This window comes from Anser anser, assembly GCF_964211835.1.
Source record: "Anser anser genome assembly, chromosome: 29".
Lineage (NCBI taxonomy): Eukaryota > Metazoa > Chordata > Aves > Anseriformes > Anatidae > Anser > Anser anser.
The window spans coordinates 1,325,473-1,342,864 of NC_139750.1; the positions used below are offsets into that span (position 1 = coordinate 1,325,473).

General features: G+C 47.3%; 1 protein-coding gene across 1 annotated transcript; it reads right to left on the reverse strand.

The window, feature by feature from the left end:
• Window positions 1–9,863: 9,863 nt before the first annotated feature.
• On the reverse strand, window positions 9,864–10,992 carry LOC310887853 (olfactory receptor 14C36-like). Its single transcript, XM_083814031.1, has one exon. The coding sequence runs from the start codon at window positions 10,874–10,876 to the stop codon at window positions 9,923–9,925; it is 954 nt and encodes a 317-aa protein (XP_083670157.1). The 5' UTR covers window positions 10,877–10,992; the 3' UTR covers window positions 9,864–9,922.
• Between the last annotated feature and the right edge of the window lie 6,400 nt (window positions 10,993–17,392).

Below are 17,392 nucleotides of genomic sequence, written 5' to 3' on the forward strand. Positions count from 1 at the left end.
GCCCCTTTAATTAATCTGATTGGTCCCTTTTTCCGTTACTTACTTTATTGATTACATTGGATTTCAGCGGTATTTAAATTAGTTTCCAAACCATTTATTCACCTAGCAATAATCTCCCAGATACCCCTAATATTTATCCTAACTACTATCTCTAGATCAAAAGAGCATTTATGTTATGCACTTTAGCAGCAATACTGGTTTTACTACTAATAGACCTGTTTCCATGTTAACTTTTACCAACACTTTCCCCCTTTGAAAGTATTTCACTCCTTCAAGGAGGGCGAATGCTTTCACTAACTGATTAAAATGTCTTGCACTCAGCATACATCAATAACATAATCAAGAAAATTACAAAGATTAGGATTGTCACAACATTCCGTAAATCCACTACTTCTGCTTTATGTTGTATTCGCTTTTCTGGCCAGGTTCATTTAATCTGAAATGGATGACATCTTTAACCTCTGGGTTCCTCAGGTTCTCTCTGAAATCCAAAATTGTCATATGCCGGTGGAGGGTATTGCGGATGTGGCTCCATGTGCCGAGCAATGGTCTGCATCACTTTCCGGTTCCAGGTTGTCTTCTTCAGGATTAGACTTTTCAGCATTACAAATGTTAACCAAATTAATACCCCTACAATTACCAATATAATTACTGTCTCCAGTAAGGATTTGACCCGATTACTAATATTCCATCTGCTAAAAATTTTGTCCAACCAGCTTGTTGTCATATCTTTCTCTTCCTGTTCTGCATCTCGTTCCATTTGAGCCAGCTGTTCTATGTCATGTTCTACATCAACAGTCACATTTGGAATGTGGATGCAGCAATGATCAATACGACCTTTTAGAAATCTGCACACTCCATGCAGTATGTAAATTCCAAGAAATTCCTAATAGCCTGCTTATGTCTTTAACCACAGATGCAATAAAGTACTGTCCCCTATCTGAGGATATTCCTAACGGTACCCCAAACCTCGGAATGATTTCCTGCAATAACCATTTTACTGTCTCTTTAGCTTGATTGGTGTGACAGGGAAGGGCCTCTGGCCATCCAGAAAAGGTGTCAACCCCTACTAACAGATACCTATATCCCCTAGTCCTAGGTAACTCTACAAAATCAATTTGCCAGTAATCTCCTGGTTCTATTCCTACTCTCACTCTTCCCATTTCAGCATGTTTTCTTGCTACTGGATTATTTTTCAAACAAATCTCACACTTTGACATTACTGACTTTGCCATTGTTAACACATGTGTAGAGATAATGCCACATTTTAAAAATGTTACCGTTGCCTCTGTGCCCCAGTGACACTCATTACGTCTTATCTGAAGTATTTCCCGCATCTCCAAAGGGGGTAGTACTACTTGGCCCGTAGCGGTTACATACCATCCATCAGAGTTCTTTCAGGCCTTTAGGAGATTTGCTAATTTCTCATCCTCTGATGAGTATCTTGGTTCCTTGGGAAGATTAAGATGAGTGGGGCCTACCTTGAGTGGTACCAGAGCCATCACACTCCACACCTCCCGAGCAATTTGTCGAGCTGCTCGATCTGCCAACCGATTCCCTTCTGATATTTTCGAGGTTCCTCCTTGATGGGCTTTACAGTGTATAATAGCCACTTGTTTTGGTTTTTGTACTGCATTTATTAAATTTAACACGTCCTCTTGATACCTTATGTTGGCCCCTTGTGAGGACAACAGCCCTCTTTCTTTCCATAATGCTCCATGAACATGAACTACTCCAAAGGCATACTTTGAATCTGTCCAAATATTTACCATCTTTTCTTTGCTCAGTTCCAGTGCTCGAGTTAGAGCTATCAGTTCTGCTCGCTGTGCCGATGTTCCAGGTGGTAAAGGTTTTGCTTCAATCAGTGTTTTCAGGGTTGTCACTGCATACCCTGCATATCGTGTTCCATTTTCCACAAAACTACTACCATCAGTAAAAAGCTCCCAGTCATACCTTTCAAGGGGTACATCCTTCAAATCTTCATGGCTAGCATGAGTATGTTTGATTATTTCCACACAATTGTGTTCCAATGGTCCTTCTTCTGGAACAGTTCCTAGAAATACTGCTGGATTTAACAAGTTAGTCATTTTAGAGGTTACATTATCTTGTTCAGTTAATATTGCCTGGTATTTCATCATCCGGCTGGGTGATAACCAGTGGCCCCCCTTTTGCTCCAAAACGGTTGTTATAAAATGTGGTACAAAAACTTCAATATGTTTTCCCAAGGTAAGTTTCCTTGCTTCCTGGATTAAGAGAACTGTTGCTGCCACTGCTTGCAAACATGAAGGCCACCCTGCACTTACAGCATCCAATTGTTTGGAAAAGTATCCCACAGGCCTTTACCAGCTTCCCAGCTGCTGGGTTAGTACCCCTAATGCTAGTCGTTGTCTTTCATGTACAAATAACTGGAAATCTTTTGATAAATCTGGTAGACCCAAAGCTGGTGACTTCGTTAGAGCGTCTTTAAGTTTCTTAAAAGCTTCTTTCTGTATTTTTCCCCAAATAAAATTCTGTGCCTTCTGAGCTTCATAAAGAGGCTTAGCTATAAGTCCATAATCCACTATCCATAGTCTGCACCACCCAGCCATTCCTAAAAAGGCTCTTAGCTCGTGGAGATTCTGAGGTTCCGGGATAGCACATATAGCTTTTATCCTATTGATGCCCAGACATCTTTGTCCCTGAGAGATCTCACACCCCAAATATGTTACAGTTGAGCAAACTATTTGTGCCTTTTCTTTTGAAACTTTATAGCCACCCATTCCTAACTGATTTAAAATCTCAACGGTTATTTGGGTGCAGAGGGACTCATTCTCTGTGGCAATCAAAATATCATCTACATATTTTAACAACAAATACTGACTTCTGGGTATCTGTATTTGTCCTTGCATTGTCCAGATTTCCAGTTCCTTGGCCAGCTGGCTCCCGAAGATGGTCGGGCTATTCTTGAAGCCTTCCAGAAGTCTTGTCCAAGTTAATTGTGTCTTCCGTCCATTTTGCAGGTTTTCCCATTCAAAGGCAAATAATTTCCTACTATCTTTATCAAGAGGTATGCAAAAGAAGGTATCCTTTAAATCTATTACGGTAAACCATTTGTATTTCTCTCTCACAGATGTTAACAATGTGTAAGGGTTAGCTACTACCAGGTGAATGTCCTTTGTTATTTCATTTATTGCTCCAAGATCTTATATCAATCTATATTTGCCATTCGGCTTCTTTACTGGAAAAAATGGAGTATTATATTCCGATTTACATTCCTCCAAAATCTGATATTGAAAAAATTTGTCAATAATTTTCACTATTCCCTGCCTAGCTTCTATCTTGAGTGGATATTGTTTGATTCAAACAGGTCTGGCTCCGTCCTTTAATTCCACCTTTACCGGTTGTGCCAGTTTTGATTTCCCTGGTATATCTGTTTCCCATACTGCATTTTCTACTTCTCTTGGAATTTTAACAAAGAGTTTATCTTTGATCATCAGGATTTGTCCTATTTTGAACTCAGGTACCTTCATTATTAATTCTCCATCCTCAAAGGTTATTGTTGCATCTAATTTAGCTAATAAATCCCATCCCAAGAGTGGAATTGGGCATTCTGGTACATACAAAAATTCATGGGTTAATTCCTTACCTCCAAAGCGCATATCAAGAGGTTGTAAGAATGGCCGTTCTTCCTGCTTCCCTGTGGCTCCAATTATTGTAGTCATCTTATTTCCTAATTGTCCTTTTAAACTATTTAACACTGAATATGTTGCTCCTGTATCTATCAAGAACCTCACTTCCTTGACCCCTAATTGAATCTTTACTAAAGGTTCTTTAGCTGCTTTATGTTCTGTATCTAGTCAGCTACTAAAATCTCCCAGCACTATTGCCTTAACGGCTTCCTGATTCTGAAGCGAATTTCCCGAGAATTGTTGGTCTCTCCTAAACGGACACTCATTTTTCCAATGCCCTTCCTTTCTACAATAAGCACACTGATTCAATCCTAATCTTCCTCCTGGATTTCCACTAAAGTCTCCACGACCCCTTCCTATACTAACTCCCCATCCTCTAACAAATCCTCTTCCTCTCCCTCTGAATCCTTGGTTTCCTTTGCCTTGAATTACTGCTAAGAAGTTCTGTTGCTGCCTCCTAGTGGAGTCCTTTTCTCTATTGTTATATACTTTCCAGGCTATTTCTAACAACCTATCCATATTTCTCAGATCTGCCCTTGTTCTAGTGGGGCTGATGGTGTTACTTCCAAATCTATATTTCCATCATCCTGTCTATAATACATACCATTTTCTAACACTTGATGCCCTATACAGCGCTTTTCTCCTGTACGTGCCTTGCACTGCTCATCAACAGTTATTTTAGCCAACATTATCCCTCAAGTGCGTTGCCACTCAGGCTTATCCCGCAAATAGAAAAATAGCTCTACATGTGGAATCTCATCCCACTTGCCTTCTCGCTTACAGAACAACATTAATTTTAAGATAGCATTATATTGCAAGGTTCCATTTTCTGGCCAACTCTCTTGATCTTCTAATTCATACTGTGGCCACCAAACATTACAGTAATCAACTAATTTACCTTTTCGTAACTCCTGTCCAAAGCCCCCCTCCTTCCAGTGTTCTAGTAAACAGCCCAAAGGGGAAGATCGCGGTATGGGAGTATTGCTACCCAAAATACCTTTAAGTTTTTCCATTATAGCTATAGCTTTTTACCAAACCAAACCAGACACGGAACCTGCAGTAAAACCAGACCACTGATGCCGAACCTGCAGTGCTTTCACAACTGTCTTACGGATGGCACCTAGGCTTACCACGGGAATTCCCTGGACCAACTGTGTGTGGCTTTCGCCACATCTGACCAGCAGGCTACCAGACCAGATCAGTACCGATTACCAGAAAGCACCTTGTTAGCAGCAATACTGATTTTACTACTTATACACCTGTTGCCACATTAATTTTTACCAACATTATTATTATTATTGTTGTTGTTGTTGTTGTTGTTGTTGTTTTGTCATTATTAGTGCTTGTGCGCCTTGCATTCCTACATAAGTGTTTGCATTCCCCCTTTCCCCCCTTCCCCTCCGCCCCCTGCTATAAATGAATGAAACTGTTCCGTCCCATATGGAGGCTGTATAAATGTGCATCTAGCACTGTGAGTCAGTGAAGACTCTTTCATGATATCTTCGTAATAAAACGGAATTACCCCAGTGCAACGCCTGAAGTCTGAGCTTTCCTTCCCAAACCACTGCCAAGAATAGGCCCAAAGGATTGCTCCCCACAAGGATCTGTTCCTGCTTCAGTTCAGGAGATAATGGCTCATTGTTGCATTGTGACCTGTCAGAGACCAAGTGTGGGAGTGTGGCCATGGGGGTCGACAAGCCCCATGGTTGGTGATAACATGGGACTCTTAACTATGAGGCCATCAGGAATGTAAAGAGTCTAGGGGGAACAAAGAAGGGCGATTCAGGAGACACCTTGCCGTCTCGGGTTGCTTGTTCTCCAGTCCTTAAGGCATGGAAGTTGCTGGGTGTTTGGGGTTGCTGGGCAAAGTTGTTTGGCCAATGAATAGTTAGTGGAAAAGTACTGCTGTGGGGCAAATGGTATAAGAAGGGAGCCTGTCCTCAATGTGGGGATGCAACAAGGAGAATGAAGTTATGGCCTCCTTATGAGAGATGAAGTTAGGCCCTCGGTAAGAGAGAAGGAAGTTTTGTCATCAATAAAGTAGTAGCAGTTACTGATCCTAAAAGAACCCTGGTGTTCGTGTGGTCATTATGCCACAGGGCATCACACAAGCACCACGGCAAAAGGTGCCTTCTGCTGGCCTGTGAGAGATGCTGGGAGATGTGAGCCTAAAAGTCCATCTGTCAGCCAGGAGGTGAGGGATGAACTGGCAGACACTTCAGAAAGATGGGACCTCCCAGTGCCTTGCCCAGCCATGCTCCTGCTGCTAACCTACCAGCTCCAGAGGCAGAAGTGACCTCGCAGCCCCCATCAAAGCCAATTGCTTCTTACTGGAATCATAGTTTCTCAAACATAGTCGACGCCCTATAAGAACATCCCAAACTGGCACCCTCCTTGACGCTCAGCACCTAATGCAAAAAAAAAACAAGGTCGTTGTCATCCTCTAAGGCCATGTACCTAATGATGGCCTTTCAGCTTCTGTGATGGACAGGAGACACCTATATGCAAGCTCTGTTAAGTACTAGCGCAGGACTGACTTTGAAATAAAGATTTACACTAGCTTCATGTCAGTGGCTCCTCAGTTCCTTATGACATCTAAAATGACATCCTTGTACACCAGCCATGTGCCTGAAGGGGGCCTATTAGGCCCTCAGGCAGAAGTGCCCTGACAGCCACCTGCGCAGTCATGGGCGTCCTGCTGCCTCCTGTGATCCTGAGGCAAAGCTGACCTCAGCAGAGCATCCCCACCCATCTCCTCCTTGAGTCCTGTGATCTGATCAGATCCATGTCACCCCACCTGCCTCCTCCAAGACCGAGTGATTGCTGCAGGACATTTCAAGCTCTGCCCAGAATCATGCAGACAAACTGCTTCAGTTTTGTGATAATAAGCAGGAATTAGGGATTTGAGGATTAGGAGTTCAGGTTAGGGTTTAGGGATTAATTCTTTCAGTCCAGGTTCAGGGATTGGGCAGAGGCTAAGTGGGAGGCTTTGGTGTTCTGCTTTGAGTACACAGTCAGTGTCTAGGGTATGGGCTAGAGTTTGGGTTAGGGTTTTATTATGTGCTTTTATTACAGAAGGAGGGGTGGTGTTAAAGGCTAGCAATATAATGCTAGGGAATAAGGGCTAGGAATTAGTGTGAGCAATAGGTTGAGACTAATGGTAACAGGTAATGTGTCTGGGATTTGACTTCAAGGTAAGATTTGAATTTAGGGATTAGATCAATGGATTCCTTCCAGGGTGAGGGATAGCATTAAGGATAACACCAGGTTTAAAGGTTCCTGGTTAGAAATATTACCAGTGGTCTAACATGAATGTTTTCCCAGTGAGTGTTGAAGAAGCAGTCTTACCTGAATCCCTCTTAACTCTCCAAAATCTTTCCTGTTAGCCAAACCCCTCTTCTCTCCCCCAGATTTCTCACCATTATTCTCCCAGCTTCCCCCTGGCCTCCCGTTAACATGTCGCCCTGTTGGGGGCAGTTTCCTGATGGCCTTTATGACCTCAGAGGCTCTGCCTCCCTGCTGTTGGCCAGCCAGGTGCTGGGACAGAAGTGACCTCACAGCCAGCATCCACAGGGCTACAAGGAGCTGTTGTGCTCAGGAGGCCTCTTCCCAGTGCCCCCAGGAGCAGTGGGTGCAGGGGATGCCCTGCACAATCCCTCAGGTACTCTGCCTGCCAACCAGCTCGTGCTTCAGAAGGCCTTCCACAAGTCCAGACTCAGGTTTTTCCATGTAGCCTTTAGTAACTCCAGGGCATCCTGAAGGAAATGGCCACTTCCGTGTGGAAAATTGAATCAAGAACTGAATACATGTTGTAGGAGAATGTTGAGAGCTCTGCAGAGAAGAAATTAGTGTGAAAGTCATGTTGATTAGCATTCGTCATATCCATATCCAGTAAAAATGACCCAGCCCAGACTTCTCTGTGGTTCCCCCCAGCCTCTCCCAGGAGGCCAGCACAGCCCATGTCCTCCTCCCCAGCTCTCCACACCTCCCTGTGCTCTTCCCAGCCCAGCCCAGCCCAGCCCAGCAGCCCAGGCTGGGCTGGACCCAAAGCAGCAAATGGAGAAGTGGAGGGCAGTGGCAGTGTCCCTGCCCTGCCATCTACAGGAGATTCCCCACTCCCAGGCAGCCTGCAGCCCTCCAGGACAGTCCCGCTCCCCAGCACAGCACAGCACAGCACCACACTGTTGTCCCTGGGGCTCCTCAGGCAGCACCACTGCACACACACAACGCCCTGCTCTGCTCCCGGGACACCTCATGTCCCACACAGACTTGCCCCAGCCCACCACATCTGGGCTGGCCTGAGCAGCCATTCCTGCAGCCCCTGCCCATGCTGCCCACAGCCCCCGAGCTGGTGGTGCTGCTCTGCAGAACGAGGGGGCTGTGGTGCTCGGGGCCGTGGGGCACTCTGCAGGGCTGTGCTGGTCAGGCTGGGAAGGCAGAGCCATCTGGTGGGGGGCACTGCCACTGACTGCCTCCCACACAAGTGGTTCTTTGGCCATGGAGGGTGCACACAGATAGCTGGCCTTCTTCAGAGTCGGAGGCTCATTCAATAACCCAAGCTGGAAGGGACCCACAAGGGTCATCATGTCCAACTGATTTCCAATATCAGAAGATATTTTGGGGTTATTCACTCAATCCAGTCTATGAAATTTCACCAGAGGTACTAATCAATATAGTCATCAACAACTTGGATGAGGGATTAGAGCGTTCTGTCAGCAAGTTTGGTGATGACACAAAACTTGGAGGAGCGGTTGGCATGCCAGAAGGTTGTGCTGCCATCCAGAGAGACCTAGACAGGCTGGAGAGTTGGGCAGGGGAAACTTAATGAAATATAATGAGGGCAAGTGTAGAGCCCTGCATCTGGGCAAGAAAAACCCTGGACACCAGTGGCTTGTGGTTAGTAGGTCAAGAGTGGTTCCCCCCCCCCCCCCCCCCCCTCCATCTGCCCTGGTGAGACCACATCTGGAATATTCTGTCTAGTTCTGGGCCCCTCAGTTCAAGGACAGGGAACTGCTCAAGAAAGTCCAGCTCAGAGCCACAAGGATGATTAAGGGAGTGGAGCATCTCCCTTATGAAAAGAGGCTGAGTGAGCGGGGTCTCTTTAGCTTGGAGAAGAGGAGACTGAGGGGTGACCTTATTAATGTTTATAAATATGTAAAGAGTGAGTGTCAGGAAGATGGAGCCAAGCTCTTCTCAGTGACATCTAATGATAGGATAAGGAGCAATGGGTGCACGCTGGAACATAGGAGGTTCCGCTAAATATGAGACGAATCTTTTTTACGGTAAGGGTGACAGAGCACCGGAACAGGCTGCCCAGGGGGGTTGTGGAGTCTCCTTCTCTGAAGACATTTAAAACCCACCAGGACATATTCCTGTGTGACCTGATCAAGGTGTTCCTGCTTCGGCAGGGGGATTGGGCTAGATGATCTTTCAAGGTCCCTTCCATCTCCTAACAGTCTGTGATTCTGCAATTCTGTGAACTTATTCAGCGGACAGCTTTCCCTATGCTTGCTGTGTTCCTGGAGTTACAGAGCTCTAATTTGCATGTTCCCACCCAGATTTAGCACTTTATTGCTGGGTGGCTCCACCTTGGACACGCTCATACTGTGTGGGCTCCATGCACTGCTGACTCCCAGGAGCAAACGGTACTTCCCAGTTCCCGTGGCTCTCCTGGCAGCTCCTGCTTCACTCCAGGAAGACACCTGCCTGCCATCAGCCCTCTTGCATGCTGTGGGCACAGGCAGGTGAATTCACCATCTCCATGAATGCTGGGCACCAACAGGCAGGAGTGCAATCAGCCCTCCCTGCCTAAAAGATGATTCTGGGGTTCTGATCTCACGCCCTGGAATCCACAGAGAAACAAGCAAAACAAGGAGCCTCCTTCAGGTCCATTCCTTTGCAATATCCATGAGAGAAACTCTGGGAGAAAAGCTGAGCCTTCAGGCAATGCCCTGAGCAGCTCCACTTTATGCTGGAGATGCTGGTACAGAGACAGCTGTGTTAGAAAAGTGCCCCTGGCCTGTCCCTGCCCTGACACTGCTGCTGTGCCAGCACTATTTTTCCCTCCACCTCTGTGCACAGCCAAGTGACCCTGCAGCTCCACAACATCCTGTGGAAGGATCCCAGGACATCAAGTCACTGAAGGTTCCGTTCTTTAATTTAAATATACAGAGAGCTTGAATAATCACACATATATATACACCAAACATATAAAGAAGTATCAAATGAGCCAGTAATGAGTTACATTATGTGTTTTATGCAAAAGACAGGCATTTTATTGCTTCTGAAAAACATCCCATCATCACTTTCCACACTGAATTCTTCAGCTGCTGGTTCCTCATGCTGTAGATGAGGGGGTTCAGTGCGGGAGGCACCACCGAGTACAGAACTGCCAGCCAAAGATTCACGGATGAGGAGGACATGGATGGAGGTTTTAGGTAGGCAAATGTGCTGTTGCTAATGAACAGGGAAGCCACAGCCAGGTGAGGGAGGCATGTGGAAAACGCTTTGTGCCGTCCCTGCATCGAGGGGATCCTCAGCACTGCCCTGAAAATCTGCACATAGGACAGCACAAGGAAAACAAAACACCCAAATAATAAACAGGCACTAATCACAAGAAGTCCAACTTCTCTGAGGTAGGCATCTGAGCAAGAGAGCTTGAGGATCTGGGGAATTTCACAGAAGAACTGGTCCAGGGCATTGCCGTTGCACAATGGTAGTGAAAATGTATTGGAAGTGTGAAGGAGGGCATTGAGAAAGCCACTACTCCAGACAGCTGCTGCCATGTTGACACAAGTTCTGCTGGCCATTATTGTCCCATAGTGCAGGGGTTTGCAGATGGCAACGTAGCGGTCATAGGCCATGATGGTGAGAAGATAAAACTCTGCTGCGACAAAGACAACAAAGAAAAAGACCTGGGTAGCACAACCTGCATAGGAAATGGTAGTGGTGTCCCAGAGGGAATTGGCCATGGCTTTGGGAACAGTGGTGGTAATAGTGCCCAGGTCGAGGAGGGCGAGGTTGAGGAGGAAGAAGTACATGGGGGTGTGGAGGCGGTGGTCGCAGGCTACGGCTGTGAGGATGAGGCCGTTGCCCAGGAGGGCAGCCAGGTAGATGCCCAGGAAGAGCCCGAAGTGCAGGAGCTGCAGCTCGCGTGTGTCTGCAAATGGGAGGAGGAGGAACTCATTGGGGAAGCTGCTGTTGGACATTTGCTGCCTCTCGGCATGGTTGCCTGTCCATAGAGGAAAAAACACACACAGTGAGGACAGGGTCTCTAAGCAGAATCCACTCCATTTCTCACTGACTCATTGCATACTCACTTCCATTCTCCCCTGATCAGGATGGCATACTTCCAGCTCCTCAGCTAGCACTCTGCCTTGTGCTGGGTGAGTGCGCTCTAAGGAAGAAAACTCCCTGCCTAGGGGCTCCTTCACAGGATGTTGAGTGCCAAAATCTGCTCCTCAGCTGAACCCCATCTTGCTGCCCCAGAGAGCTGACATATCCAAGAACCGCAGTGTAAGAGAAAGAGGAACACAGAGGGGTGGAGGGAAAAGGACAAGCAGCATGACTGAGAGAGGGGAGGGACAGGTGAGCAAGCAGAAAGGGGTCACCCTGCCCAGCTGTGCCTGCCGCCTGCCAGGCAGCACCATGGAGAGCAGTAGCTCTCAGCCCTTTGCCAGGCAGTGGGACAAGGCACATAACTGGAGAGACAGACCTTCCTTCTTCTGGGCCTCTGGCTACCCAGGAGGCAGCTCCTGCCTGGTTTCCTGCAAGCTAGGAGGGCAAAGGCTCTGCAGGGTGGGAGAGGAGAGCTGAGTGGGGTTGCTCAGGGGGTTGCACCTCTGCAGCAGGGTTTCCTTTTGCATTTCCCTTTCTCCCTGCCCGTTTCTGCTGCCTGCAGCTGTTCCTGCAAGGAGGTGCTTCTCTGTCCCCACGTCTGTGCCCTGCCAGTGCTTCCAGAACCCAGCCCATCTGCTGTGTGCTCAGCTCTGCCCTGCACCCTCTCAGTGTGTGCAGGTGCTGAAGAGCAGGTTACACAAGCCCTGATCAAACTGGGAAGGTGATGCTGCTGCCTTCTGAAGGTTTGCAGCTGCTGACGGTCCTTTCTGAGGTTCCTCATAAAATTCGAGGTGACAGAAACTCAAAATCTTCTCCACTCTGTACAGCTCTGTTTCCATTCCCATCCTGATAAACCAAAGAGAGGTGAAAGTGCAGTTTCAGGAAAGCCCAGACCACAGCAGGCAGCCTTAGCCTTGACCTTCCTTCTGAAGAGTCCCCTCTGACATGGTTTGGGAGTGCTGTGGAGCTGTGAGCAGCCTGCCCCAGGCAGCAGCCCCCTGCCAGCAGCAGGACACTGCCCTGCTGGAGGTGCTCCTTCCACCCACAGCTTCTCCCCGCAGCACCCTGGGCAGCTCCCTGGGCAGGCTGAGTGCTGAGCCTGGCAGGCGGCAGAGGCCCTGCCCCGGCACACAGCCCCTGGGGCACAGCAGGGACCCTGCTCTGCACCACAGCCCTGGGCACCCCTGCCTGCACACCGGCTGCACAGCCTGCAGCTGGCCCATGAGAAGGAGCCCTCATGTCCTGTCCCTCTGCAGGTTTGGCAGGTAATTTTGTATCCAGGGAACATCCCTCTCCTCTAAACTAGGGAAGCCAGCACAGACCCTGTAACATGTCCTACCGGCCAAGGGAAGTGGCAGCTGTAGGAGAACCCTCTAGGATACTGCATTTCCTGCCCTCACACAGACACCTACCATGTTAGAGCTGTGAAGATTTCTCCCGCAGTGAGCTCTCAGCAGCCCCCTTCCACACTGCCTTTAACATCTCCCTCCCTTCTCTCAGCCACCCTTGTCCCCTGCAGGCAGTGCCCCCAGCCCTGCTGCGCTGTGCAGAGGAGCTGCTCCTGGGCAGAGCTGGCTCTCTGCAGCACTGCCCGCTTGCCAGGAACTCCCCTTGGGCCCAGGAGCCCGGCCCAGCTCAGCAGCACAGGGAGATATTGACAAGTCCCCGGGCCTCCAGGGGAATCAACTTTGAATCAAAGGGATGCAATCACTGTTCTTCCTTATGTCAGCTAGAGACAGACACCTACTTCCAGTGCTATCTTTTCTCCTATATCACAATAGGAGTTCCTTATGGGAATCATCTTTTCCTGTCCTTTTATTAGTTAGGACACCCACAGGTTGACAGACAGCTGTATTTCATTTCTTCCAATCACTTATTAATACTCAGGAGAAGCAATCTTTTTCACAGAAAATGAAATCCCTCTGTCTACACGGACTACACAACCAAATGTTGGCCAGCATGCTCATAGAATAATAGAATATTTGGGGTTGGAAGGGACCTTAAGGTCTAATTCCAGTCACTGTGAAATGGGCAGAGTCACTTCCCACTAGACCAGTTTGCTCAAGGTCCCAACCAACTTGACCTTGGACACTACCAGGGATGACGCATCCACCACTTCTCTGGGCAACCTGTTCCAGGGCCTCGCCACCCACTGCATGAACAATTTCTTCTTTAGACCTGATCTAAATCTACTCTCTTTTAGCTTAAAAGCACTGCCCCTTGTCCTATCACTACACTCCCTGATACACTCTCTCCAGATATTTCTCCTATGTGTCTCCCCCTGTTCTGTTAAGAATGGGGAGGGAGAGAGCGGCTGTGTGGTGCTTGGCAACCTCCTGGGGATAAAGCACAACACATCCAGGGACACAAACCTGACCGACAAGTGATAAAGGAGGCAGTGAGGGAGCCAGACCTGGTCAGTCACACTGACTGGTGGGAGCATGGGAGAGAGAGAAAATGTTTCTTCCAGCAAGGTTTTCTGACCAGGAACTGTGTCAGATGGGAAACCAAGGGAAAAGAGGGAATACTGGAAACAGGGAATGTCCTATGAGGAGAGGCCTAGGACACTTTGGGTTGTCTAGTCTGGAGAAAAGAAGGCTGAGGGGTGACCTCACTGCTCTCAGCAACTTCATGAGGAGGGCAAGTGGAGAGGGAGGTGATGATCTTTTCTCCCTGTTAACTGATCACAGAACATGTGGGAATGGCATGTAGATGCACCAGGGGATATTCAGAGTGGACAGCAGGAAACATTTTCTGTACTGTGAGGGTGGTGAAACACTGGAAGAGGCTTTCTTGAGACCTGGTTGTTGTTCCAGGCCTGTCAGTGTTCAAGAAGCATTTGGACATTGCCCTCATTAATATGTTGTAACTTTTCTTTAGCCCTGAAGAAGTCGGGCAGTTGGACTAGATGATCTTTGAAGGTTCCTTCCAACTGAACTCAACTCTTCTCTTCTCTTCTCTTCTCTTCTCTTCTCTTCTCTTCTCTTCTCTTCTCTTCTCTTCTCTTCTCTTCTCTTCTCTTCTCTTCTCTTCTCTTCTCTTCTCTTCTCTTCTCTTCTCTTCTCTTCTCTTCTCTTCTCTTCTCTTCTCTTCTTCTCTCTTCTCTTCTCTTCTCTTCTCTTCTCTTCTCTTCTCTTCTCTTCTCTTCTCTTCTCTTCTCTTCTCTTCTCTTCTCTTCTCTTCTCTTCTCTTTCTCTTTCTCTTTCTCTTTCTCTTTCTCTTTCTCTTTCTCTTTCTCTTCTCTCACACTACACACATGGGTATGTCCCATTTTTGTGTTGGAAGACTACACTAGTTTCTCACGGAGTCTTGTCTTTTCATGACTAAGCAATCCCAGCTTTCTCAGCTGCCCTTCACAAGACATGTATTTGGTGTGAATGGCATGCTTTGGTAGGCAGGTAGTAGTCAGTGCTGGATGGTGAGGAACATCAATTTGATCATCTTGGGTTATCTCTCCTGGCTATGTCCCATCACAATGTTCTACACACCTCCAACCTACATGGCGTAGGGGCCAGTATGAGAAACATGACTGTTTCTAAACCCTCTCAAAACCAATTACCCTTTGCACTAAAACACCTCTGCCCTGAAGAACCTCTGCGCAACAGCTGTCTTGAAGAGTGTTTGTTTTGTTTTCATCTTTCCTTTAACATGTGGCAAGTCTTGGAACACACAAGGTGGTACAAAAGTCTTTGTTTGAAAGACAAAATTGAGGCTGAGCTGAGAAATTGTCCTGGTTTCAGTTAGGATAATTTTCCTCCTAGTAGCTGGTAGGGTACTATGTTTTGGATTAGAATGAGAAGAGTGCTGATAACATGCTGATGTTTTAATTGTTGCAGAGCAGTGCTTATACTAAGCCAAGGACTTTTCAGCTTCTCGCTCTGTCCTGACAGCGAGCAGGCTGGGGGTGCAGCAGGAGCCGGGAGGGGACAGACCCAGGACAGCTGACCCATACTGGCGAAATGGGTATTCCATACCATCTGACATTGTGCTAAACAATATATAGGGGTGGCTAGCCGGGGTGGGGGGGCAGCTGCTTGGGTATTGGCAGGGCATCGGTCAGCGGGTGGTGAGCAATTCCATTGTGCATCACTTGTTTCGTACACATTATTATTATTATTATTATTATTATTATTATTATTATTATTATCCTGTCTTAATAAACTGTCTTTAACTCAGAGGCTTCACTTTCCCGTTTCTCTCCCCCATCCCAGAGAGGGAGGGAGGAGGATGGACAAATGGCTGTGTGGTGTTCAGCTGCCAACCGTGTTAAACCACAACAGACGGACATTCTGCTAGTCACCAGGATTGGTTCAAATTGACCAAGAGTGGCCTTGCAAGGACATCAGCCAGCTCCCTCTGCTCTCATGGGTGAATCCCATTGGGTCCCATAGACTTGTGTCATTTGGTCAAATATGCCCTGACTTGAGCCACTCCCACCAAGTGCACATCTTCCTTGCACCTGACTTTTCCCCGTTCTCTATGACCTGGGATTCCAAAAGGACAATCTTGACAGTAGGGACTGAGGTGAAGAAGCAATTCAGCACCTCAGCCTTTCCCCTGTCCTGTGTCAACAGTTCCAGGACCACATTCAGTAGTGGGTCCACATATTCCTGAGCCTTTCTTTAGCCATCTATATACTTCTAGAAGCCCTTCTGTTGTGGTTTAACCCAGTCGGCAGCTAAGCACCACACAGCCGTTTGCTCATCCTCCCCCCTCCCTCTCTGGGATGGGAGAGACAAATGGGAAAGTGAAGCCTGTGGGTTGAGATAAAGACAGTTTGTTAAGACAGGGTAATAATAATAACAATAATGATAATAGTACTACTAATAATAATGTGTACGAAACAAGTGATGCACAATGGAATTGCTCACCACCCGCTGACAGATGCCCTGCCAATACCCGAGCAGCCGGCTCCCCCACCCCAGCTAGCCACCCCTATATATTGTTTAGCATGACGTCAGATGGTATGGAATACCCCTTTGGCCACTTTGGGTCAGCTGTCCTGGGTCCGTCCCCTCCCAGCTCCTTCTGCACCCCTAGCCTGCCCGCTGTCAGGACAGAGTGAGAAGCTGAAAAGTCCTTGGCTTAGTGTAAACACTGCTCTGCAACAATTAAAACATCATCATGATATCAGCACTCTTCTCATCCTAATACAAAACACAGTACCCTACAGCTACTAGGAGGAAAATTAACTCTATCCTAACTGAAACCAGGACACCTTCTTACCCTCTTAGACATCCTTGGCCAAATCCCTTTAGAGCTGGGCTTTAGATTTCCAACATTCAACCCTACAGACTCAGACAAGATCTCTGTATTCTTCTCAGGTTATTAGAGGCCTTCTGACGTCTCTATGCTTCTTTCTGTTTTGGAGTTTGGCCAGAATCTTCCGGTTCATCCTTGCAGGTCTCTTGCCATTTTTGCCTGATTTCGTCTTTCTTGGGAAGGACTGCTCTTGATGTTGGAGGAGGTGATCCTTGACTATTAACCAGCTTTCTTGGACTGTTCTTCTCCCCAGAGCCTTATCCCACAGTATTCTTCCAAGCAGATGTTGAAGAAGCCAAAGACGGATCTTCTGAAGACCAGAGTTGTGAGCTTGCTATTTGTCGGCTATGCTGCCCTCCCACAGGATCAACTCTACCATGGTCACTGCAGAGAACATTGTTGACTCATCCAGAGCTTACCATGAGCCACAGCCCCCAGATCCCCTTCTGCAGGGTTATGCTCCATCCACTTGTCCCTCAATCTGCATGTACATCCTGGAATACGCAGTCTGATGTGCACAATCTGACATTAGTTCTTGTCACATTTAAAATGGTAGGCAACTGACCAGCATTCAAATCTGTCAAGATGTCTCTGTAAGGCCCCTCTACCATCAAGGGAATTGACAGAGCCTCCTAATTTAGTAGATGTAAGGCAGTCCACTCATGTGCCAACACTCTCAAACTCCTGTTTTTTCTCTCCTCCATCCTTTACTTATCCCTTGATATATCCATCAAGGAACAGACCAACCATTTTCAGAATGTGCCTCTCAACAGTACCATGAGATTCTTGGAGAGCAGCTTCACCACCAGCAATGACCCTCAGGGGCTGCAGAGATAGATAGACTGAAAGCAAACCCATTTTTTGCCAGAGCGGCTTGTTCCAGCTCTGTTTCTCATTGTCACTGCAGACAGCAGGCAGAGTTTGGCATGGTCCCACAGCTGAGGTGTGACAGCCTGTCCTGGTTCCAGTTAGGACAGAGTTAATTTTCCCTCATAGTAGCTGGTAGGGTGCTATGTTTTGGATTAGGATGAGAAGAGCGCTGATAACATGCTGATGTTTTAATCGTTGCAGGGCAGTGTTTACACCAGGCCAAGGACTTTTCGGCTTCTCGCTCTGTCCTGCCA